General features: G+C 42.5%; 1 protein-coding gene across 18 annotated transcripts in view; it reads left to right on the top strand.

Annotated features, from left to right (window-relative positions):
- Positions 1 to 24,088, top strand: part of CFLAR (CASP8 and FADD like apoptosis regulator) — a 94,355-nt gene that overhangs the window by 48,120 nt on the left and 22,147 nt on the right. For 17 of the 18 annotated variants that reach the window (XM_060302063.1, XM_030854829.2, XM_060302065.1 and 14 more), the window contains 6 exons: positions 1,399 to 1,504; positions 3,072 to 3,207; positions 4,067 to 4,152; positions 7,131 to 7,188; positions 10,087 to 10,136; positions 10,818 to 10,899. In XM_060302063.1, the coding sequence (XP_060158046.1) occupies positions 1,399 to 1,504; positions 3,072 to 3,207; positions 4,067 to 4,152; positions 7,131 to 7,188; positions 10,087 to 10,136; positions 10,818 to 10,899 (518 nt within the window). Of the gene's footprint in view, positions 1 to 1,398; positions 1,505 to 3,071; positions 3,208 to 4,066; positions 4,153 to 6,357; positions 6,464 to 7,130; positions 7,189 to 10,086; positions 10,137 to 10,817; positions 10,900 to 24,088 lie in introns of those variants that run through there. The other variant, XR_011377579.1, reaches the window with a different exon arrangement.

The following is a 24,088-nucleotide window of genomic DNA, read 5'->3' as shown; positions in this document are numbered from 1 at the left end:
TAACCTTAAATCAGTGATTCCTTTTTCTCCAGACCACCAGCCTTTAGTTATATTGATAATATATATTTGGAGGGGACGTACATGATTAAAAACTATATTAAAGAGAGTTGCAAGCAGTGTGGCCTTTGGAACATATATGAGATTTGAGGTCTAAAGTCCTGTTTGAAGCCTCAGAACTGTCAGTTACAAGCCACGTAGGCTGAGCCAGCCACTGACATCAGTTTTTCTACTCCGTTTTTCTACTTGTGAAGCTAAAAATAATAATATCTGATTTCACAAGTGTATTTGTGAGGATCGATTGCGATCATTTAGTATGTGAAGTACTTTTTAAAAATTATTATTATTTTAAATTATGTGAAGTACTTTTTAAAACTGGGCAGCACTCTACAAATATAAGGGTTTAGTATTGTTGTTGCTGTTATTCTTGATCATCTTCCACCTCTCCAACCATCATGATGTCATAATCTTCTTAAAACTTTTCGGCAGGCACTGACTGGGTTTTTGTGAATAAGTCAGGGGACTCTCTCCATCTCTTGTTTCCTTGCTGTGGTGAATGGAGGTGGTTCCTTTGGGCCTCTGAGTAGAGAGGCCCGGGAGTGCTAGATTCATTGATTCTTCTGTTGAGTGGGCTTTATTGTGGGTTGACTTATGCCAGGCATTTGGTAAGCCCTAAAGCAAAAGGAATGAAGACTCTTCCATCCTCAAGAATATTAGAGTCTAATTGGGAAAACAGGCTTCTAAGTAACGACGGCAATGTCAAGGTAATGATGACAATCGTGAGGTGTCCCTGGGAGCCCTGATAAAGCATGATGGTAACTCCAACTGGAACAGAGGTGGCTAAGTCAGAAGGGGCTTTCTGGACAGAGATATTTACAGTCACAATCCCCGGGATCTAGATGCCTTTTAACCTTCGAGTTCGGGCGTGGGCCAATAGCCCAGGTGTTACTTGGCTTCACAATCTTGTGACTCAAAGTACTGTCCCTGGCTTAACAGCATCCGTATCACTGGGGGTTTGTTAAACAGAGAAGACAAGATCACTTTGAATTCTATTTACATCTTGCGTCTTAGTCATTTAGTTTCTTCATTTATTTCATTATTACTTCTGGGGGAGCTAGGGGATTCTTTGGGGAAGTTTTTATTCTCTTTTTCTTTTCATAGCAGTTGTAAAAAGAGGTACCATCTCCTATTGAAAACTGGGGAAAGGATAAATTTGGTTTTTGACTTCCCTTAAGATCTCCTCCTGGGGTGATCTAAGCTTTCTGTTTTCTTGGGGGCGCATTCAGATGGGGGCAAGAATTAATCTTTTAACCAATTATTGGCATAGAGGAGGCCTAGGCTCTTGGTGTTCTCAGTAGGACTGATCTCTGAATTTACTGAAGAAACTTATCTGGTTTACAGGGTGCTGTTGATGGAAATTGGTGAGGGTTTGGATAAATCGGATGTGTCCTCATTAATATTCCTCATGAGAGATTATATGGGCCGAGGCAAGATAGCCAAGGATAAGGTGAGTTTTCTTTCTTTTTCTTCATTCATGTTCCCAAGAGCCTATCGGAAGTTGGAGGGGTGCTCTCTATGGTGTGAAGAGAGGGAAACAGGTACTTAAGCAGGGAGGACCAAGTCGGGGGTGAAGGTGGGAAGGGAGAAGAGTATGGGTTTTATTTTTCATAGTAACACTGATAGGAAGAAAATTGGTTCATATATTGAGAGGCAATAGAGTGATATCGGCTGGTGTGGCCCCGGGTGTTTCTTTCATCTTTGTATTTTATCCTTTATTTGTGTAAAATTCATAGGCCTGGCTTATACATCAGCTTCTCTCCCTGGTTGACAGATCATCTGGGAGAGTTAGGGAGTCCCTTCTGCTCATGCTGAGTAGAAACAGGAGGAAATGCCGGTCCACTCCCATCTTGCTCTCTGACTGTCATCTATTTCTCCTCAGCGAGCTCAGGGTCAGTGTGGAGTCATTAGGCTGCAGGGTAGCTGGGCAGGGGTAGGTCCTTGAGACTGATGTATCCAGGGAATGGCAAAAGTACAGATTTGGGGTTGAAATGAGGTAGGGGTGAAGATCTTAGGGATGCTGTGATTGCTGGAAAAGTATATAAATTCCAGCTGGCCTTATATGGTACCTCTGACCTATGGACAGGCCAGGGAAAGCTCGGGTCTCTAGTATGTGACAGTATGTCCACCAAGGACCTGCTTCTGAGGACTCTGGTAAATCATTGCTTAAGAATTTCCTCATGTTCCTTAATGATTGTTGTTTCATTTCTGAAATTTGGAAATATAAGGTGACTGTATGCCCCCACCATCAAATGCAAAATCGGAAGGAAAATGAAAAAATACAACTCCTTTTATGGTGTCCCCTAATCAATTTATTTCCCAATCATTTATGTAGATTTAATTAGCATTATTAATTTAAAAATAAAGATAGCACATGAGTAACCAAATGTTAAACAGAAAGGACATAACACCAAAAGCAGTGCCTATTTCTGAAATACAGTTCTTTCACAATCCCTATGGTCCAGGGTGAATGAGTAGCAAAATACCCTAACCGTGTAATTTCACCACCTCATGTCTGCTGTGTCAGAATGAATTGGAATTTCCAGCATTGATTAAAATATTTTAGGGACTTCAAAACTGTATCATTAGAATTTTTCTAGTAAAAACGTTTCCCCAGCTACCTTCTCACTTCCTTTTTTCAGTAAAGCCCTCAGAGTTTTTCAGTATAACACCAGCCTGGCTTTTGGGAAGAGACTGAACTTGGGAGGATTTTATTTTCAGGCCTGCTCTCTCAATCCTTCACGACACAAATGGCCCATGTATCTATCCCCAACCTAGGTACAGGTTGGCCCCCCAAAGACTTACCTCTTTTCTGAGTAAATTCCAGGAGTGTAATTTGCTCATGGCTTTGGAGGGACTATAAAACAGAGAGGTCTGGTTTAGGATCACTGAAGGTCACTGAAAGGGCTCCTCTGGTCACATTTTCTTGCTCTAATAAATTACACAACCTGAGGTTTGCATATGAGGCCTAATAGTCAGCCCTACTGACATTTGTTTCTTGTTGGTGGTTCTCTTAGAGTTTCTTGGATCTTGTGATTGAATTGGAGAAGCTAAACCTGGTTGCTCCAGATCACTTGGATTTATTAGAAAAATGCCTAAGGAACATCCACAGAATAGACCTGAAGACAAAAATCCAGAAATACAAACAGTCTGGTAAGCAGCATTTTGGCCTCTCTGTGGCCTAAGGAAGTATCTGTGCACAGTGGGTTTCATTGGTAGAGACCCATGTGTTGGACGAGTGGATGGAACAGAACCCGAAGGTCCACAGCTCCCACCAGCCTGTGGCTAGAGATCAGAACCGTTTATATCCTCCATACCCCCCCATCTGCTAACTTCATCACCCAGCACCCCTGACCACACAGTCTTGGCCCTCTGCAAAATGCCGCCAAGCAGTTCTTAACATTTTGGTCTTCAGGAAAGAGTCTGCACCCGCACTTTCTGTACTGGCTGGTGGCGCTGTGGGCACTCAGGGCTTTTGAGTCTATGCTGAGCCCTGCTGCCTTGCTCCAGAGTTTGGCCTGACTTGGGATGATATCCTATCGCTGGGGTCCTATAACTGCCCTGCATATGTCTCCAGTTGCACAAAACCTCCTCATGCAAAAGGGCATCTTTTCTGCTGAGAACCTCTCCTCCCATAAAGGGGACCAGCTCACCCTGGCCTTCTCTCTCATGGCACCCCTACCCGTTGTCTATTAGACTCACACTCAGCGTGGGCTCTGCTAGCAGTCTGCTACCACCACAGGGCATGACTGATACTCAGTGATCTACACACAACCGTGCCCCAACCCCCCCAATGGCTAATTCAAGATCAAGAACAGGAGTAGAATTTTTAGTCTGTTCTTAATGACGTTGATAGAAGAGTCATCTGATCTGATATTTTGAATTCAGTAAGGGGGCTGGAAAGTTTAGGGTATTTTGAAAGATCATGATTGACCATGAACTGAGCCACTGTTGAAGATTCATTTGATGATAATTTGTAAATCTTAACTCAGAGCCTGTCTTCTGCTTGCAGCTCAAGGAGTGGAAACAAATTATGTAAATGCTCTCCAGGCATCTCTGCCAAACTTGAGTGTTAAGGATCCTTCATATAACCTAAGGGTGAGTCTGGAGCAAATGTGTGGAACCCCAGCATGAAACAATTTAAGAACTTTGATAAAAATGTACATATTCTCCCAGCATGTACTTTGTTTAATATCTGAAAAAAATTGTGACAGAAATGTGCATTTGTTTTAAAATATGTATAAATTCTTATAATTTCAAAGCTAACATGTGTTCATTGAAATAATTTGGAAAATACAGAGAAATATATATAAAGGGAAGAAAATAAATCACCTCCATGTTAACAGTTATTCCCTTCTAGTCTTTTTGTTTTCCTGTGTGTGTATCTACATATACAAACATTTTTTTCATTGTTCACTTGTCCCTTTGAAAATCTAACTTCTTAAGTAAAAATAGGTAGGACATGCCCATGGACAAAGAATTCAAAATGTGCTAAAAGAATTTTTAAAGTATATTTCCTCTTACCCCAGTTCCTTTCCCCAGAGGCAGCTATTGTTAACCATTTTCTTCTATCCAAAGATAGTCTATACACATATCATATTTAATTTGTATTTTTTTCTTCTGTACAAATGCTAATACACTATGTCCACTTCCTGATCTGAGAATTCTTAGAAATTGTTTCGTATGAATCATACGGGACTGCCTTTATTTAATCATTGTTTTTAATGATGGAACACAGTTTCACTTTCTAGATGTATCAATATGTTTAGCCTTTTCTTGTATATGTGGACTTTTAGATTATCCCCAATCTTTTGTTATGAAACAATACTTCAAAATAAATAACCTTGTATTTACCTCTCTGTGCATTTGCTTTTCATTGAGCTTATTTTAATGATTTCAACAAACGTGTTTTTGTTATTGGGTGATGTTACTGAGTGATTGATTTGTGACCATAAATAATATGTAGTCACTTCTGGTTGTTGTGTTAGTCAATGGTGCAAGGTTATCATCAGAATTGTGCTTTGGTTAATCTTTTATCTTGAGAAGTTAACCTTAGTGTAATCTCATCCTCATCCTAATTCCATATAAGGATATGTGGAATTTGTAGTCAGGACTTAGACCACAGTTTATAATCTGTGATTAAATCATCAGCACTTTCATAAAAGTGTGTGATGAACATACTGACTACCTGTAATAAAAATAGTTTTGTGGAGAATATAATCTGTAAGAGATACCACTAAGCAATAGAATTTCAGAGCTCAGATGGATGGTAAGCATTATATTGTCCAACACCCTCATTAAATAAATAAGGACATTCAGGCCTAAGGAACATTAAGTGACTGCCCACTGCTACCTACCGCCAGATCTGGGCCAGTCCATACTCCTTTCTCTACACCATGGTGTATTTAATAAACTACATGGTATCAAGTCATAGCTTAGATATATCTGTCATGTTTTTCAAGAATTAAATATACTTTTTTTTGTCCTTCTGAATCTCTATGATACCAAATCATGAGAGAAAACTGATTTAGGATTCAGATCCAGATTTTCTGGGCTTTCTATGCTATTGTCTATCTAACATAAATTATACTGTCATTCTTAGTTAAAAGCCTGCCATATTTTTGTTATTGTCTTTCTATTTTGTTAATGCAAGTAATTGTATTCGCTGTCCATGTAGCCTATTAGGAACCCACATGCTCTGTGTGTAAATTTTTCTTTAAATTTGCTATATTAATCTGTGACCCTGATCATTCATTCATTTAGTTAGCAGGCACTGTGGCATATAGATTCGGTGAATTCCTCACAAGATTTGGGAACTGAATACCTGGATGTTAACTCATACAAGGCTGCAAAAGTGCTTCAAAAATTACGGTGGCATTAAATGACACATGATACCAACATACTATAGAATAAAGAAGTTGGGGGAATTCCTTGGCGGTCCAGTGGTTAGGACTCCGTGCTTCCACTGCAGAGGGCACGGATTTGATCCCTGGTTGGGGAACTAAGATCCCTCAAGCCGCGCTGTGCAGCCAAAAAAAAGAAAGTTGTGACTCTGTAATATAACGCTTTTTCTATTTATCTGCAATAAATCTAGCTTTGATTTCATGTTATATCTCTTTAATAGTATGTAAAAGTGAACGCACACCTATGTGGGGTTCCAAATTCTATCTAATATCATTATCCTCTGGCTAAGTCATTGGTTATTAGTGATAAAAGCAACTTATATGTTTTTCTTTCATTTAGATGCACAGACTTAGCTACAGACACAGCTTAATAAATAGTGTACTTCTCTCTTTTGGCTAGGATAGCTTCAGAGGAGAACTGTCACTTGAAAGCTGAGCGTATCAGATGGTTGACAGTGTATGCTATGTGTACCTTACACAGGACCTGTCATCTGAGAAGAGAAAGGGTCTGTTCAATCTTTCATTCTCTGATTCATCCCATTCTGGCCCTCAGAAAGGGTAGCTAATTTTCAAGAACCACTCCCACATGTGGCTTTTGTGTAGCTAGGCATTATAGAAAAAGAATAACTGGACATTTATTCAGCACTTCCGTGTGCTTAAAAGGCACTGTGCTGAGTGCTTTGTGTACATTTCATCTTCAAAAAAATTATCAGGTAAGTACTATTATTATCCTCATTTTGAAGATAAAGAAACAGACATATAGTTAAAGAACTTGCTCAAAGTTACATAGCTAGTAAGTGGCAGAATCCCACTCCCACTCTTAACCATACTGTACCTTGCCTCTGTGTTAAAGACCAGGTTGAATGTCACCTGCATGTTCCAACAGCTTGTTCTAACTTGGAGCTATTGTAGCAACTCTCCTATACCATGTTCTAAATGCTAGTTGAGCATATTTACACATTCATTGTATTTTCACTTTGAATTGCTACTTTGGCCATAGAATATGGATTTATGGAGTTAATGGCTCTTGCTAGCCTTCTTTAGATAATTTAACAGTGAATGTGATATTTTTATTTTTTCCTGGGTAAGAATCCTATCGAGATATTTAAAGAGGTGTAATATAATGTCTCTGAAAAATGACAGGGAGTGTGACCTTGTTTTTTATATTTGAAGTTCCAGAATGGGAGGAGTAAAGAACACAGACTCATGACGGGACAACGTGACATTCAGAGTAAGACCAGCTTTTCTTTATAGTCATTCTTTATAATTGATTGATAATTCAAGTACAGAATGTTGCATTTTTAGAGTTGCCTTTCTTTTATCTACATATTTTAAGCTCTCAAAATAAAATGTATTCATTGGCATTTCTAGTTATCCATCAGATTAGCCTATTTGAATTTAAACACCTCTTACTTCATCAGCTTCATCATCTTGACTATATTTTTTAAGAGATATAACATTTATACCTGAAATAGAACTATAACCAGGCCACGTTAAACATTAATCTAGCCATGGTAATGAGCCATGTTAAACCAAATATCTAGCAGCAGGAAGAAGAAAGGTTACTAGGATCTTGTTTTATAGCCCATTTAATAAATCTAGATACTGTACAGATGACATTCCCCACCCCTACAAAGAAAGGAAGAAAAAAAAACACCTAGTCATTTCAACCATAAGATTTAAGGGATTTAAGATCTCTCTCATCGCTCTTAAAACATCAGTACTTGATCCCATCATTTTCAAGAAGTGTATTTTTTGCTTGTCTTGCGTCCTCCTTGAAGTGAGGGCTGAGGCTCAGTCTTTTACTGTAGTACTTAAGAACTCCCGGAGGTGGGGCTGCATAGACACATAAGGAGGACTCAGTCTTCCCTGAGGAGCTTGGAATTTGTGTGCAGGGGCGATCCTGAAGGTAGAGAGCAGGGCAGCGGCCTGATGGAAACCTCCTCTATATGGCAACACCTCATGACTCAGCCGACATGCTGTCTGTGTGCACCTGCAAGCATTCTGCCCAGCTCAGCCAGATGGAGCAGCTCATGCCCAGCCTTTCCTATGGAAAGGTCAGCTCTCCAGCAAAAGCTGTTGAGGAGCAAATTAATTTCTGAGGTGACAGTATGTTTCTTAAAACACTGGTGAGGTGGTGAGAATTAGCTGTTAAAAATGGGAGACCTGGTAGATTTGGATAGGAATTTAAAATAATCAGTGTTTTTTCCATTGGGTTCCCTGATGACAGGTTTACCCTTGATGGTAATTAAACAGGTGAGGTAAGTGAGGCTCCCAACAGCCCTGCAGGTCCTTAGGAGAGCTAGTTGCCTGCTTTGGCCCGGATGTGGTTCATTTGCTAGTAAAAGAGAAAAGCATCCTGATAACTTGACCTTAATCTAATAGAAGTTTAAAATAATCAAACCAAGTATTCATATTATTTTGGACTTCCAAATAGATTTCAATTGGATGATGATGATAATAACTACAGTTTATTAAGCACTTTTAGTAAGGGCTAAGTGCCCTGAACTGAGATGGACATATTACATATATTGTGTGTTTTTTAAATTCTGTTAAGCCATGATTGCTAAAATACAAAAAGATAAAGTGAAATTTCCTCTTAATTCTGAGTATCAGACATAGCCACTGTTAATATTTGATCTGTGTACCTCTAGTAAGTATATGTAGGCGTACGCACACAAACACATGTAAAATTTTTAAGTACGTTGGCTCCATATTATTCACATTATTCAGTAATCTGTTTTTCACTTAATACATCCTGCATATCTTTTCTTATCAAATACATAAAGATTTCTCATATCCTTTTTAACATTGCATAGTATTCCACTGTATGTATCATAGTTTATTTAACCAATTTCATGTTGGTAGACTTCTAGTTTCTTTCTAGCTTAGGGCCATTACAAACAGTCCTTCAGTACATCTCCTTGACATTTTTGCACACGTGCTCTATTATTTCCTTAGGATAAACTTCTAGAAGCAGAATGTTGGTTTAAAGGGTATTGCTAATTGTCCTTTAAAAAGACTGTTTCAGGGCTTCCCTGGTGGCACAGTGGTTGAGAGTCCGCCTGCTGATGCAGGGGACATGGGTTCGTGCCCCGGTCTGGGAAGATCCCACATGCTGTGGAGCGGCTAGACCCATAAGCCATGGCCGCGGAGCCTGCGCGTGCGGAGCCTGTGCTCTGCAATGGGAGAGGCCACAGCAGTGAGAGTCCTGCGTACCGCAAAAAGAAAGAAAAAAAAAAAAAAGACTGTTTTCAACTTATACAGCATTACCATTTGAAAGTATTCATTTCCCCCAAACCTTACCAAATATTGGCATTTTCTTTTCCTGTCTTTAGACGTTATTTCTCATTTTTGCAGCAGTCATAAATTAGATGCTCATCTCAGAGATTAAAAAACAAAACAAGGCAAAACAAAACCCAACACACCCTGAGACTTCAGAAACTTGCCCAAGATCACAGGACTTGTTAGTGATGGTGCTAGGGTTTCAGCCAGCCCTTTATGGCTTCAAAACTGGTGGTTTCTCCACCTCCCTGGGACTAGTAAAGTCATTTTTTATCTACAGAGTTTGCTCTAGGTTCATATATATTTGCTAAGCCCACTGTCCCCTATCTTACCATTGACGTTTTATTTTGTGATCTCCCAATATCACTGGACTAAGAAAACATGGCCATCTGTTCTATAAGTGGCAAACCCACAAAAGCTTTCCCTTCTCTGTGTCTCTAAGGTTGTTCCCTTGAGGCACTGTGCACAATTTCAGCACATGCAGTAAAGCTATTGATATTGTTGGGTGGTTAGTTTATTAAATTCTCCCTATCAGGTTAAAACCTCACGGGTCACTGGGTCCTTACCTGGAGAAGGGCAAGGGAGAGCCTTCTTTTACTTCTATTTAAGCAGTTTTTCTACATAACCCCTGTTTAGCATGGGGACTTGTGTTTTCTTATCAGTTAGGTTTTTCAGTGTGAGGTTAGAAGCTTGGGGCTGAGTATAGATGGGGAAAGAAAAGACAGTAGGGGGAAGAAAATAGGGAAAGAAAAATGGTGTGACATAAAGAAACGCAGCCCGCAGGAACTAGGATTAAGGCTAGTTCTCCTTCAGCTTTGTAAATGATTTCTCTCTCATCCCCCAGGAGAACCAGTGAAGACATCCATTCAGGAATCAGAAGCATTTTTACCTCAGGTACAGAATTAAATGATCTGATTTGGTATTGTATTGTAAGCACAGTATCTGTGGAGAACACTGATGGCTTTAAAAATATCTGTCCATTAAGAATTCTTTGTAACAATAGGATGCTGAGGGTGTGCTATTCTGAGAACTCTTCTGTTCTAAAGGGGAACCTTGGATGTAGCAAAGAGAAAGATGTTGAAGTGGATTGCATTAGTGAACTTTGCAGGAAAATTCCAAAGTGGCATTTCTCTTCTCAGCTGAGTGATTGCTGAATATATAAGTAAGCAGTGACACTGAACCTTGACTTGTTCTGACTTTTTCTACGCTGATACCTCTTCTCCGTAATAGAAAGCCCTCCTTTTGTATTGGTTTGGAAAGATATCACTTGTACAATCTCAGGTTACTGTGGAAACATATGACCCATCTTTTCTCTGTGTTTTAAATTATCTTTATCCCACAAAGCTAAGACATGCGTAAAGAGACTGCAATTTTTATTAAAATTAAATAGAAACTGAAATAACGTGTTGATATTGAAGGGAAATGTCAGCTGTGATGACTTCAGCCTGTGTCTATTGAGTGAGTCACCTGCCAAAAGGAAATTTAAGGAAATCCAAAAGAAAAGATCATATGGGTGGAACCTTGAGGAAAAGAACAATGTTTAGGGTCTTTAACAATCCCTGCTTTCCTTTCCAGCACATACTGGAAGAGAGATACAAGATGCAGAGCGAGCCCCTGGGAATCTGCCTGATAATTGATTGCATTGGCAATGACACAGGTAGGTGTGAATGCTCCAGATGAACTGGTGCTCCCACAGTGAGATCACAGTGAGATCACGGCACACACAAGCTGTATCCATCGAGCGAGCCACACTAGCTGCTGTAACAAACCGATGCCAGCATGTGGTTTCACACATGAAGGGTAGTTTCTCACTCATGTTGCAGTCTGGTGCGGGTGGTACTGTAGCGCTTTGTTCCATGTGCTCGTGAGTAGCGTCATCATCTGAGGGCTTTGAGTTTTCCTCAGGATCCTCTCTATCTGGCTGGTGGAGGAAGGAAGCGAGTGGAAGATCTCACAAGAGACTTTAGGGACAGGCCTGAAAGTGATAGGCATCATTTCCACCCTCATTCCTTTGGTTAGAACTCATGTGCCCCATCCAACCACAGTAGACAAGTTGTGTGTCAGGAAGAAAATGAAAGGAGGTTGGGGGAACACATAGCGTTGTCTCTGGCACAAAGGCAAACTTTGTGAAAGTTGGTGAGCTTCAGTCTTGTCTTTCCAGGCTGGATGCTGTGGCGGGGAGGAGTCCTGGGATCCAAAGGGGGGTTTAAAATGGAACGTTTTCTGGCTTCAGTATTATCAGATACCCCATCATTTCATCTAGATAGACTCTGAAAGCGCTTCTGGGGAACATTAAAAATAGGCTAACTTTGTGTTCACTTAGAGGCAATGTGTTCCTCAGTTCTGTCACCCTGGACTTTGGTTATTGGCCTGAGTGTGTACTACCTGTGTGTCAACTTTGGATCTGAATCGATTCTTTTGCTCAGTTTTTGGATGTCTGATTCGAACTGAATTAGTCACTGATGATGCATCACAAAGAAGGAGAAGAGCCTAGATAAGTACAATAACGTTCAGTTTAATTATTTATCTCTTTCTTTTCAAAAAAATTAATTTATTTTAAATAAATAAATTTATTTATTTTTGGCTGCGTTGGATTTTCGTTGCTGCACGCGGGCTTTCTCTAATTGCAGCGAGCGGGGTCTACTCTTGGTTGCGGTGCGTGGGCTTCTCATGGCGGTGGCTTCTCTTGTTGAGGAGCACAGGCTCTAGGAGCACAGGCTTAAGTAGTTGTGGCTCGCGGGCTCTAGAGCGCAGGCTCAGTAGCTGTGGATCACGGGCCCAATTGCTCTGCGGCATGTGGAATCCATCTGGACCAGGGCTTGAACCCGTGCCCCCCGGCACTGGCAGGTGGATTCTCAACCGCTGTGCCACCAGGGAAATCCTTATCTCTTTCTTGAAAGGATTGCTCGTTCTATTTCCACGGTTGTCCAGCTTCTCAATATTCTCTTAGAATGAGTCAGAACTGTCTTCTAGGCTCACTTAGAATGTTACCGTGGGGGGCTTCCCTGGTGGCACAGTGGCTGAGAGTCCGCCTGCCAATGCAGGGGACACGGGTTCGTGCGCCGGTCCGCCAAGATCCCACATGCCGCGGAGCGGCTGGGCCCGTGAGCCATGGCTGCTGAGCCTGCGCGTCCGGAGCCTGTGCTCCGCAACGGAAGAGGCCGCAACAGTGAGAGGCCCGCGTAACGCAGAAAAAAAAAGAATGTTACCATGGTGAGTTTTATGGGAGGAGAATCCAACAGAAGATCAAATTAGCAAATATTAGGCTGAATTTCCCAGGATTTCAGGTATGATCTCACTTTCTCATGTCCTATATTTGGTTGGATGTGAGAAATGCCATCTCCTGAGCTATAGATGTGTCCTTTATTTATTTATTTAATTTTACTTTTCTTAAATTGAGGTGTAGTTGATGTACAAGATGTGTTCTTTCTGTTTTAGCCATTAGTATTCACATAAGAATGAGAAAATATTTTCTCAGTGAGTAACTTCCTGCTTTAAAAGAGATTGTGTAATTGTCCTCCTCTTTTGGTTGTAATCAGCTCTGCTTCATGCGTTAGCAGGAAGTTCCCCACTGGACTTGGTGCAGGATGTGTAGCTGTTGTATGAGGAGAATCACAAAGATAAAGCCATGACTTGTTGTGAATTTGTGGCTATAATCCACTGTCTGCTTCCCTTGCTGAGTTAGGGGCCTCTTTTAGGCAGGGACTGAGTGTATATTTGTATTTTTCTGTGTTATAGGATTGAGATCAGAGTTGAGCCCTGGAATACGACTGTGTGGGTATGAATCATGGCTTTGCCATGGCCTAGCTCGTTACCTGTGGCAGTTTTTCTAGCCTCTCTGTAGCTCAGTTTTTCATCTGTAAAATGCGTTAATAACAGGACCCACCTCATAGGGAGGTTGGGAGGAATGAATGAGTCCTACCTGTAAAGAACTTTGGGCAGTGCCTGACACACACACTGTAAGCACGTACTAAATGCCAGTTAATGTTATTTGTCCATTTTGTTTGTTTAATTTTAGTTGCAAACCACTGAGCTAGAACTTGCCATGGCTTTGTGCTTGGTACATGGAGCCTGACCCAGACAAGTGAGGGACCAGAGAACTGGAGTCCTGAGGCCTGCTCTGGGCTCATGGGGGAGTGGGGCAGGTCCCCATTGCCTGGGGCTAACTGGAATAGAAGGGGTAACCCCAAGAGGGGGTAACTTCTGGGAACATACGCAGGTGGATAGCTGGGGAGACTACTACTAGTCATGGTATGAGCGGGCATGACAGAGAAAGAGAATCTGAACACAAACGCCAGGGGGAGGGAGGGCAGAGAGTGGCAAGGCCTGATGCGAGAGAAAAATGGAAAGGAGAGTAGAATCAGAATCTCTAGGAGCTGGAGCAGCGGCATCTTTGATGAGGTAAGAACAGGTATTGGCCTGAGGTGCATTTGTACATCTGCTTCCTTGACTCAAGCTCTCCCTGCTTCTGGGAACAATACAAATAACTGGGCTTGAGGCCACATCTAGATGATTGTCTAGATGATTCGTCTAGACAATTCGTCTAGACACCAGTTCGTCTAGATGATCCTGTGGGGTTTCCTTTGTCTCTTCCCTAGTTAACTTTCTCACTTGGTTAACGCTGAACATTTGGGAGGAGTGCAGGAGTCTGGCAATAAACATTATTACTAGAAATGAGGGCTCTCACTTCTTGTAATAAATCTCTTATACATATCACTGTATTATCTTATTGGTTCTTTTCTCTGGAGAACCCTGACTAATACAAGTTTTTGTGTGGACATATATTTTCAATTCTCCTGAGTGGGATTGCTGGTAAATACCACCCCCTTCACCACCTTTTTTTAAAACTGTCTCAAATTCTCTTCCTCTTCACAGCTTCTTGCCCAGGTTCACTTCACCAGCCCACTAATTGTTCTCTCTTCCTAAGGATCTAACTCTCTCAAACCCATTAAAAAAAAAAAAAAAGAAAGAAAGAAACTATCAGTAATATGGTAAGACTAACTTGAGGGTGGTAGTGATCAGGGTGTAAATTTTTTTTTTTGCTGTGTTGGGTCTTCGTTGCTGCGCGCGGGCTTTCTCTAGTTGTGGTGAGTGCGGGCTACTCTTCGTTGTGGCATGTGGGCTTCTCATTGTGGTGGCTTCTCTTGTTGTGGAGCACGGACTCTAGGGCACGCCGTCTTCAGTAGTTGTGGTGCTCGGGTTCAGTAGTTGTAGCTCTCGGGCTCTAGAGCGCAGGCTCAGTAGTTGTGGCACACGGATTTAGTTGCTCCACAGCATGTGGGATCTTCCCGGACCAGGGATCAAACCCATGTCCCTTGCATTGACAGGCAGATTCTTAACCATTGTGCCACCAGGGAAGTCCCAGGGTGTAAAATTTATTAAAAATATACTATGTGTCAGGTGCTTTGCTAATTCCTTTACAGGGATTCTCACTTAATTTTCATAAATATTACTGCAAGATAGGTACTATTATCCCCATTTTCAAGGTGAGCAAGTAGAGCACAATAAACTCCCTTTCTAACTTCTCTAGTTAAGTAATAGAGCTGGGATTTGAAAGCTTGGCTGCAAAGCCTCTGCTTTCAGCTACTTTGCTGTAAGTTCCATGCATGTGGGGAGCTTTTGCTATGTGTCTCCAGAACCTGGAACCATGCCTGGTACGTGGGAGCTCAGTAAATATTTGTTGGGTGAATGAATGAAGGAGTAAGCTCTACTGGTCTTGGTGTGTTTCTAAAACCATTCCTTTGTACCTGTAGAATTTGGAAGACTCTCTTATACCTATCTTTTCCTGTCCTCAAAAAAAAAAAAAAAATCAGACTTTTATCCAGAATATGTAATTTCCCCAAACCTTTATAGATTTATACTTCCTTTATCCCATAAATGTTTATTGTACCCCTGCTATTGCAGAACACCATGCTTGGGACTTCCCTGGTTGCCCAGTGGTAAAGAATCCGCCTTCCAATGCAGGGGTTGTGGGTTTGATCCCTGGTTGGGGAACTAAGAAAAACAAATACTGTATGCTAACACATATATATGGAATCTAAAAAAAAAAATACATGGTTCTGAAGAACCTAGGGGCAGGACAGGAATAAAGACGCAGACGTAGAGAATGGACTTGAGGACGTAGGGAGGGGGGACTAAGCTGGGACTAAGTGAGAGAATAGCATTGACATATATACACTACCAAATGTAAAATAGATAGCTAGTGGGAAGCAGCCGCATAGCACAGGGAGATCAGCTTGGTGCTCTGAGACCACCTAGAGGGGTAGGATAGGGAGGGTAGGAGGGAGACACAAGAGGGAGGGGATATAGGGATATATGTATATGTTTAGCTGATTCACTTTGTTATACAGCAGAAACTAACACAAAAATGTAAAGCAATTATACTCCAATAAAGATGTTAAAAAAATCATTTAAATATAAAAAGCAGTGAATGGTATAGTTGATACACCAAATCATGTTACTGCAGTAAAAGATAAGTTTGGTAGAGTACTGAAGCAAAAAGAAATAAGTTCATATTAAAGTTTGGACACATTAATTATTCAAATTAAAAACAAAAACACCCCACCATGCTTGGCCCTTGTGAAGCAGGTATGGAGGCCATGAAGTAGAGTCTGGCCTCAGAGCCACATTGTGAACAAAGATAAGGTTATAAGGTTATTGTTTGGTGGCTCATTCTTGAGAAGAATCCTTGGAGAAGTCAGTAACCTCCTCTTGGAGCAGACATGGAGACTTAAGGTTTTGAGGCTAATTAGTTCAGTGACTTTGTGCTTGGTGTCCTCAGTGTTGCGTCACCTGTGTCAGAGACCTAGCAAAGCTAGACCTATGCGAGGCCCTGCTTTGAGGTGCCCTGACATAGCACTGGACTTTTGCTCTTGTTTGGAGCTGAGAAGCGAAAGCCTCACATCACAGACACTTGGACTCTGGACCTTGACCTAGGGCTCTGGCTGGTTTTTAGGCTGCTGAATGAAAGCTGGTGTTTGCAGATTTTAAGAGGACGTGTTTATCCCTCTCTTCTCCCTGCTCATTCTGAAAAGCTCGAGGATTTTTCTATACTTTTAACCAGGCTAAGGCTTAGATGCTTCTAGCAGATGCTGCATGTTTCCCTGGGAAATCTTGCATAAGTAAACTTCCTCTTCTAACAGAGCAGCAGTAGTCATGAAAGCCCGGAGTTGATCGTAGAGAGCTTTGCACTGGTGTTGATGGGAGCTTGGCTGCTCGTTGGGATTACCCAGCCTCCTCTCCTCATTTTCCCTTAGTGGAATGGGCAACAACCCAAATCAGTAGCATCTTCCTGCGCTGATAGACGTAAACAAATCTCAGCAAGGGGGATCGGAGCAGCCACTGTGGCCTCTGCTCCTGAGCTTTGAAGACACGTGGTAAGTAACGCATGAGATGGTGGATGGAGGCTTTGTTCCCATGGAGCGGCTACTGCTGCCTGCCAGCTTGAGTGCCAAGGAAGTGGGGTCTCCCCTCTTAACTCCTGTGGGATTAGCAGACTATTAGCGATAGCTTCCCTGTGGGCAAAAGACCAGGAAGTCTGTGGTGGTCTGCTTTTTTTTCTGGGCATTCTTACCCTCTGAGATTAAGCAGCCATTCAGTTGGAAACCTAGCATCACTAATGAAATTTCCCTTTAAATCAGTGCTACATAGCAAACCCTTTTTTCACAGACAGCATAAAGCTAGGGTAGAAAGAATCACAGGTCCACGATCCCTTATTGGAGACCCTTGCATTTCAAAATGTTAAAGTTTTAAGAGTTTAGAAAGGTGACATGGCCCACATAACGTAATTTATAGAACATTCCAGTGGGGTCTAGGGCAGGACCCCATAATCAAATATGTGACTATTTCTACAGCAAAAGGAATGGATATTTACACTAAGTGGAATAAAGACTATAAATAGCTTCTCATCAGTTCAGGAAAGGTTTTGCCACTAAATGAGTCAGGGAAAAGAACCTAAGTTTTTCAGAGCTTTTGGGGCCTTGGAATTGTGGATAGGAGTGGGGGGTATGTGGAAAAGCAGAGGACTTTTAGGCCACCTGAGGGACCACAGAAGCCTCTCTTGACATGTTTATTATTGATATTGTTTTCTCCTAAGAAAAGCTAGTCCAGAAGCAATTACTAGTGATCATTTGTGCTTAAAAAAAAAAAAAGACATTTCTAAAGTAGTTTATAATTTTGAGTGTCTATGGACTGCCCAGTAACACCCCTGATTGTTGGTGTCCCTGAACAAGTGGAAAGTCAGATTTATACAAACCCCACTCCCCACAACCCCGCTTCCTCCCTCACTCTTTATTCTGTCTATATTCACCATCATCCTTCCACTTGGGGGCCTTTCCTTTGCCCTGTTGTTTCGGAGCCGCAGCTGAATTGCACCTCTCCCATAATCTTCTCTCCAGGTGTCTTAGACCACACTGATCTTCCCTACTCTGATTTCCTATTTTACCTAAAATCCTACTGTTCTGTGTGACATGTCAGTCATTGTTTTGTGCACATTTATACACTTTGCTTCTCTAGCAAGATTATGGGCTCCTTGAAGAACAGGAACTACATTGTCTACTTCATCTGTATCGCCTCATCACAGTGTTTCTGTAACACAGGAAGAGGAACTTTGTAAAACATGAGTTTTGGGGTCAAGTGAGTTTAAGAAATAATTTGTTGGGCTTCCCTGGTGGCGCAGTGGTTGAGAGTCCGCCTGCCGATGCAGGGGACACGGGTTCGTGCCCCCGGTCCGGGAGGATCCCACATGCCGCGGAGCGGCTGGGCCCGTGAGCCATGGCCGCTGAGCCTGCGCATCCGGAGCCTGTGCTCCACAGCGGGAGAGGCCACAACAGTGAGAGGCCTGCGTACCGCAAAAAAAAAAAAAAAAAAAAAAAAAAAAGAATTTGTTCCTCTTTAGGAGATTTGCAGTGCATGTTGGCCTTAAAGTTTCCGATCAGTGTTCCTGTAACGAAACCTGGTTAAGTCTTGTCAACCTTGCATTTCTCATTCACATTTGACCTCAAAACTCCCCTTTCCACTAAGAATATCCTGCCCACTTGTGTTCCATTCATGCGCCTTATAGTAACTTGAGCTGGGCTGATTAAAGGTACTCAATAAGTGATCATAAATAGACTGATGAAGCGTCCCCTCTTTTTTATTTATTCTATACATTTATTTAATGAATCCTTTTTTTTAGATAGTGTCAAGATAAATGTGAGCTCATTTTCGGTCAAAGCACATTCTAAATGAATGAGATCATAACATTTTATTTAGTTCTTTGGATTTCATCTCAGTAGTCCCCAGACGGGTGGGTAATGCTGATCCTAGACCTTCACTAACAGCCCTGTACTAATTTCAAGGCCAGAAGAAATCCCTCATCATTTCAGGAAGTTAATAAAGGAACAGCTGAATTTTAGAGAGAGAGGGCTGTGTCAGGAGTGGGGTTTCCAGGGTGGGTAGAAGGAGAAGTGGGACTAATGCAGTTGGTTGAAGCTTTATTTTCCAAACTCAACACCCATGTTTTTCTTCCCCTATTTGCAAGTAAGGACGAGGAAGTTACTGTTGATACATGGGACATAGAATCTGGCTGCTCTGAGTCCGTTTTAGTTTAGACTGTAGAGACCTCCCTCTGGTTTCTAAGGAGGTATATTCCATGCAGGAGACGCATCGCAGGCAGGCTCCATGATTTGTGGTGCAGTGGCTGCCTCTATATTCTTTAAAACTAATATATTTGAATAAGCACTCACAGTTTGCAAAGCATCTTGACAGAAATCTCAATGGGTCCTCTCCGCCACCTTCTGGAGGACACGGTATAGGCATTGGTATTGATCCATTTTATATATGAATAAACTACAGATGTACTTTGTTCAAAGTCACACTGTCACAACCCCCTTGATCCTATAAATCAGACTGGGCTATATCTGTGTTCTTGCTGGCCCGAGAAAGAACAACAGCTAGCATCAGTCCTCACCAACTGATAGAGGAAAGATGTGCTGTTATTGGGAAGTGCCAGCTGTGATGACTTCAGGCTGTGTCCATTGAGTGACTGTTGCCACAGGGATATTTAAGGGATGCTCCCTCTTGGTCTGAGGCCCATCCAGATTTGGTGCTCTGATTGGCCTTGGGGACCTGTATAGCTTTTGGGTTCCCCTCCAGCTTTTAGCCCTTTTCCTTCTGTTCTATTAGGTAAGGACTTCCTGCCCTAGACCTCAGATTCCCATCTCCTTCTTAGCTCTTCTACTAATATAAGTTAGTTTTTTTTCAGGACCAGTTCGTTTTTTTTCAGAACCAGGCAAGGTTCAGACCAGTAAGTGGGTGGAAGAGCCAGGACTGAAACTCAGATCTTGTGATTCCAAGACTGTTCCTCTTTCACCCGTATCACGCAGCTGCCTGCTGACTGCCTTGTGGCAGCCCAGCTGCTGCTCCAGCCAGAACCTGTGGGGAGGCCAGATAAAGAAAAGAGATTAAGGCACAGGACAGCATGTGTTCTGTCCAGACCTCTGCATATCAGGATGGAAAGGGAGACTGTGGCTTTCTTTCAAGGACTTTGATAAGGGACTAAATCTATCAGTGAAAAGAGGCTTTTGAGGGGAGCAAGCCAGTCTGAGATAACAAGTAAACAAAAGAGCTTTGCGTCTGGTGTTTCTCTGTTTGCTTCTGCCCCCTAGAGGAGAGAATGCTCCATGACTGGAGAGTGTGACTCCTGAAAGGGAGAGTTTGGACTAAAGCAGTGGGGATGGCATTGGGGTCCTAATCCAGGTTCTCTCACATGGTACAGCGCTTTGTTTCATCCTGAGCACAGAACTGGGTACTGAAGCCTTGCCTACACCCTCAGAAGCCATGCCTAGTGGGCGGTGCTGCTATGCCTTTTCTACCACTCTGAGATCCTATGTGGACAAGTGAGGTATTTAATAGGTTTTCAGCAACTGAAAACCTATTTCAGTCATTTCCTGATAATACTTACTTATCACAGGGCTTTAAGGAGGTTGGCACCTTCTTTATATCTCTTCATTATGATGTGACATATATATATATATATACAAATTCATTTTTTCACCCTTACCTACGGGCCAGGCAGAAGGAGAAAAGTAAGTAGCCTAACTACATTCTTAGGGAATGGTTATTATCATTCCCTTTTGTTGACTTACCTGGTGAAATATTTATCTGATAATGTGTACAAATCACTCCAAAATTTAGTAGCTTAAAACAACAGTATTAATTTATTTATATCTCTCACAGTTTCTGTGGGTCTGGAATTTAGGAATGGCTTAGCCAGGTTGTTCTGGCCCTGAGTCTCTTGGGAGATTGTGGTCAGATGTCATCTGAAGGCTTGATTGGCTTTGGAGGGGCTTCTCAGGTACTCAGTCACGTGGCTGGTTGGTGCGAGGCCTAAGTTCTTCTCCATGGAGGCCTCTCCACGTGGCATTGGGGACCTGTATTGAGTGTTCTCAAGACATGGCAACTGGCTTCCCCCAGAGTGAGTTGTTCCACAGTGACCTGGCTTTGGAAGTCACGTTGTATCTCTTCTGCCACATCCCATTCATTAGAAACGAGTTACCAAGTTGGTCCACATCCAAGAGGAGGGGAATTACACTCTATCTTTTTAAGGGAGGAGTGTCAAAGAATCATGGACTTATTTAAAACCGCTATATCTGGCAGGATGTGGGTCTCCTGAGTGGAATGTTCTACAAGACTCTATGTGATTGTGTCCAGATACTGCTCATAGGCTGGGTGAATTAAATTAAGAGCACACAAGCCAGCTCTTATTTGTCCAGTGGCTGCTTAGATTCCAGATTTTTGTTAACCCAAGGCTGTGTTTCTTTTCCAACTTTTAATCTTTTTCCTGTTTCCTGCTGAGAAGCCAGAAGAGAAATTGTGATTGCTTACTTTTACTTTTATAGTTTACTAGTGGTTGGTAAAGTTGGCAAGACAAGACAGTGGAAACTATTGGTTGAAGCTGTGAGTCTCTGAATTATTTGTCTGTCCATACTTCATATTGTTCCCATTTAGTGTCGAGAATTGAGAATTTGTAGTAAACTGTTATATGTACCTTTAGTTATTTATCTCCCCTTGACCCCTTTGTGTGATGCCTAAACTGGTATGAGATAGGACCCCTCTGTTCCTTGGTGGAAGTTATAGGTACTCTGATTACTACCATGTTGTTTGGTTTGGGGTGAATGCAGTCGTAGACTTCTGGAAGGTCATACCCCAGGGGAGGAACAGAAGTGGGTACATAGTCATGAGACAGGGAAGCAAATCCAGAGAAGTGGCTAATAGTTTGGATGACAGCCTGAATTAGGAGATTCTTGTTTAGCCTCTGGGCTTAGGACAGAATGGTTTTTCTGCTCTGAAAATGGACTAAGAACTGGAGGCATCCCTCAGACAAGGAGTAGAAACTTAATGGGTAGCTCAATAGGATGTGGACTTTTTGAATGAGGAAGAGAAAGATGTCTCTCTTTGCTATTAGAAAGATGAAACAATTCGGTACCTACTTCTCCAATGAAGGCAAACTGAGCAGATGGGAACAAAGTAGATGGGTAGGATTTCTAGGGTTCCAAGGCCATAGAAACTTCTAGAAGATGAACAAAAAGATTTTTAAAAAGAGAACAAGGAATATTTTTATTGAGCACCAGGAGCTTTATTTGTATTATCTCATTTAATCTTCATAACATCCTCATGGGGTGGGTATCTTCACTTCCACTTAAAGCTAGGGAGACCCACTTCCTTAAAGCAATGCAGCCTGTAGGTGTGGTGAGGTCAGTGTTAGAAGGCAGGCTTGTCTGCTTTTTCCACTCCTTTACACTGCTTCTCGAGGCAAAGTCAACCCAGGATTCCTGGAAACTAGGAGAAGAATCTCTGGGGGCCCTGTAGGGCAGGGGTCCCCAACCCTCCAACCACTGACTGGTACCCGTCCGGGGCCACACAGCAGGAGGTGAGTGACGGGTGAGCAAGCGAAGCTTCATCTGTATTTACAGCCACTCCCCATCACTCGCATTATTGCCTGAGCTCCGCCTCCTGTCAGATCAGTGGCCGCATTAGATTTTCATAGGAGCACGAACTCTGCTGTGAACTGCGCATGTGAGGGATCTAGGTTGCGCGCTCCTTATGAGAATCTAATGCCTGATGATCTGAGGCGGAGCTGAGGCAGTGATGCTAGCGCTGGGGAGCGGCTGCAAATACTGATTATCATTAGCAGAGAGGTTTGACTGCACAGTGACCATAATAAATCAATTGCTCGCAGACTCATATCAAAACCCTATCAGTGAGGGGCAAGTGACAGTTAAGCTGCATCTCGTGGCAGGCTTTAAGTCAGAATCCAACACTTACTTTAGTCCATGCGTGGCCCACCCATTATTTCATTTACCGTTTCCGTCCACACCTCTTTCCCGTACTGCGCACTTGTCTCAGTCACAGTTTTGGTAAGCCCTCAAGCTAACTCTATTCAAAATAGGTAAAAAACAAACAGTGCTGGAGAGCTTCTTTGAAAAGAGGAAGGGCTTCCCTGGTGGCGCAGTGGTTGAGAATCTGCCTGCCAATGCAGGGGACACAGGTTCGAGCCCTGGTCCGGGAAGATCCCACATGCCGCGGAGAAGCTGGGCCCATGAGCCACAACTACTAAGCCTGCGCGTCTGGAGCCTGTGCTCTGCCACAAGAGGGGCTGCGACAATGAGAGGCCCGCGCACCGCGATGAAGAGTGGCCCCCGCTTGCCGCACCTAGAGAAAGCCCTAGCACAGAAACGAAGACCCAACACAGCCAAAAATAAATAAATTAATTAATTTTTTAAAAAAAGAGGGAAAGACCCAATGATGAGACAGCAGAAGACTCGAAGACTGCCAACAAAAAGAAAGCTTCATTTTAAAGGAAATACCAAGAGTCCTACTTAAATTATGGGTTCATTGCAACAGGTGATTCACATTCTCCAAACCTGCTTTGTATAATTTGTGGCGACTGGCTATCCAACGGAGCCATGAAACCTTCAAAACTGCTTCGCTACATGGAGACCGAGCACCCTGCGTCAAAAGACAAGCCTTTGGGGACTTCCCTGGTGGTGCAGTGGTTAAGAACACACCTGCCAATGCAGGGGACACGGGTTCGAGCCCTGGCCTGGGAAGATCCCACATGCCGCGGAGCAACTAAGCCCACAGCTACTGAGCCTGCGCTCTAGAGCCCGCGAGCCACAACTACTGAGCCCGCGTGCCTAGAGCCCCTGCTCTGCAACAAGAGAAGCCCGCGCACCGAAATGAAGAATAGCCGCCTCTCGCTGCAACTAGAGAAAGCCCGTTCGCAGCAACGAAGACCCAACGCAGCCAAAAATAAATAAAGAAATAAATTTATATATAAAAAGAACCCCACAAGCCTTTGGAGTTTTTCAAAAGAAAAAAACGTGAACACGAAGAACAGAGACAATCATTGAAGGCTACCACTTCATCAAATGTGTCTGCATTGAGAGCATCATTCTTAGTGGCTAACTGCATTGCTAAAGCGAAGAAGTCCTTTACTATTGGTGAAGAGTTGATCCAGCCTACTGCTAAGGACATGTGTCATGAACTTTCAGGAGTGGCTGCAGTTCAAAAGGTGGCACGTGTTCCTCTTTCGGCTAGCACCGTAACTAGACGAATTGATGAAATAGCAGAAGATATTGAGGCACAGTTGTTAGAGAGGATTAATGAGTCACCGTGGTACTCAATCCAGGTTGACGAGTCTACCGATGTTGACAACAAGGCAACAATGCTTGTTTTTGTGCAATATATTTTTCAGGAGGATGTGCATGAGGATATATTATGAGCACTTTTGTTGCCAACGAACACCACAGCTGCAGAACTATTCAAGTCTTTGAATGATTACATATCAGGAAAACTGAATTGGG

This window comes from Globicephala melas, chromosome 7 (genome assembly GCF_963455315.2).
Source record: "Globicephala melas chromosome 7, mGloMel1.2, whole genome shotgun sequence".
Taxonomy (NCBI): Eukaryota; Metazoa; Chordata; class Mammalia; order Artiodactyla; family Delphinidae; genus Globicephala; species Globicephala melas.
This window is presented reverse-complemented; position numbering and strand designations above follow the sequence as displayed.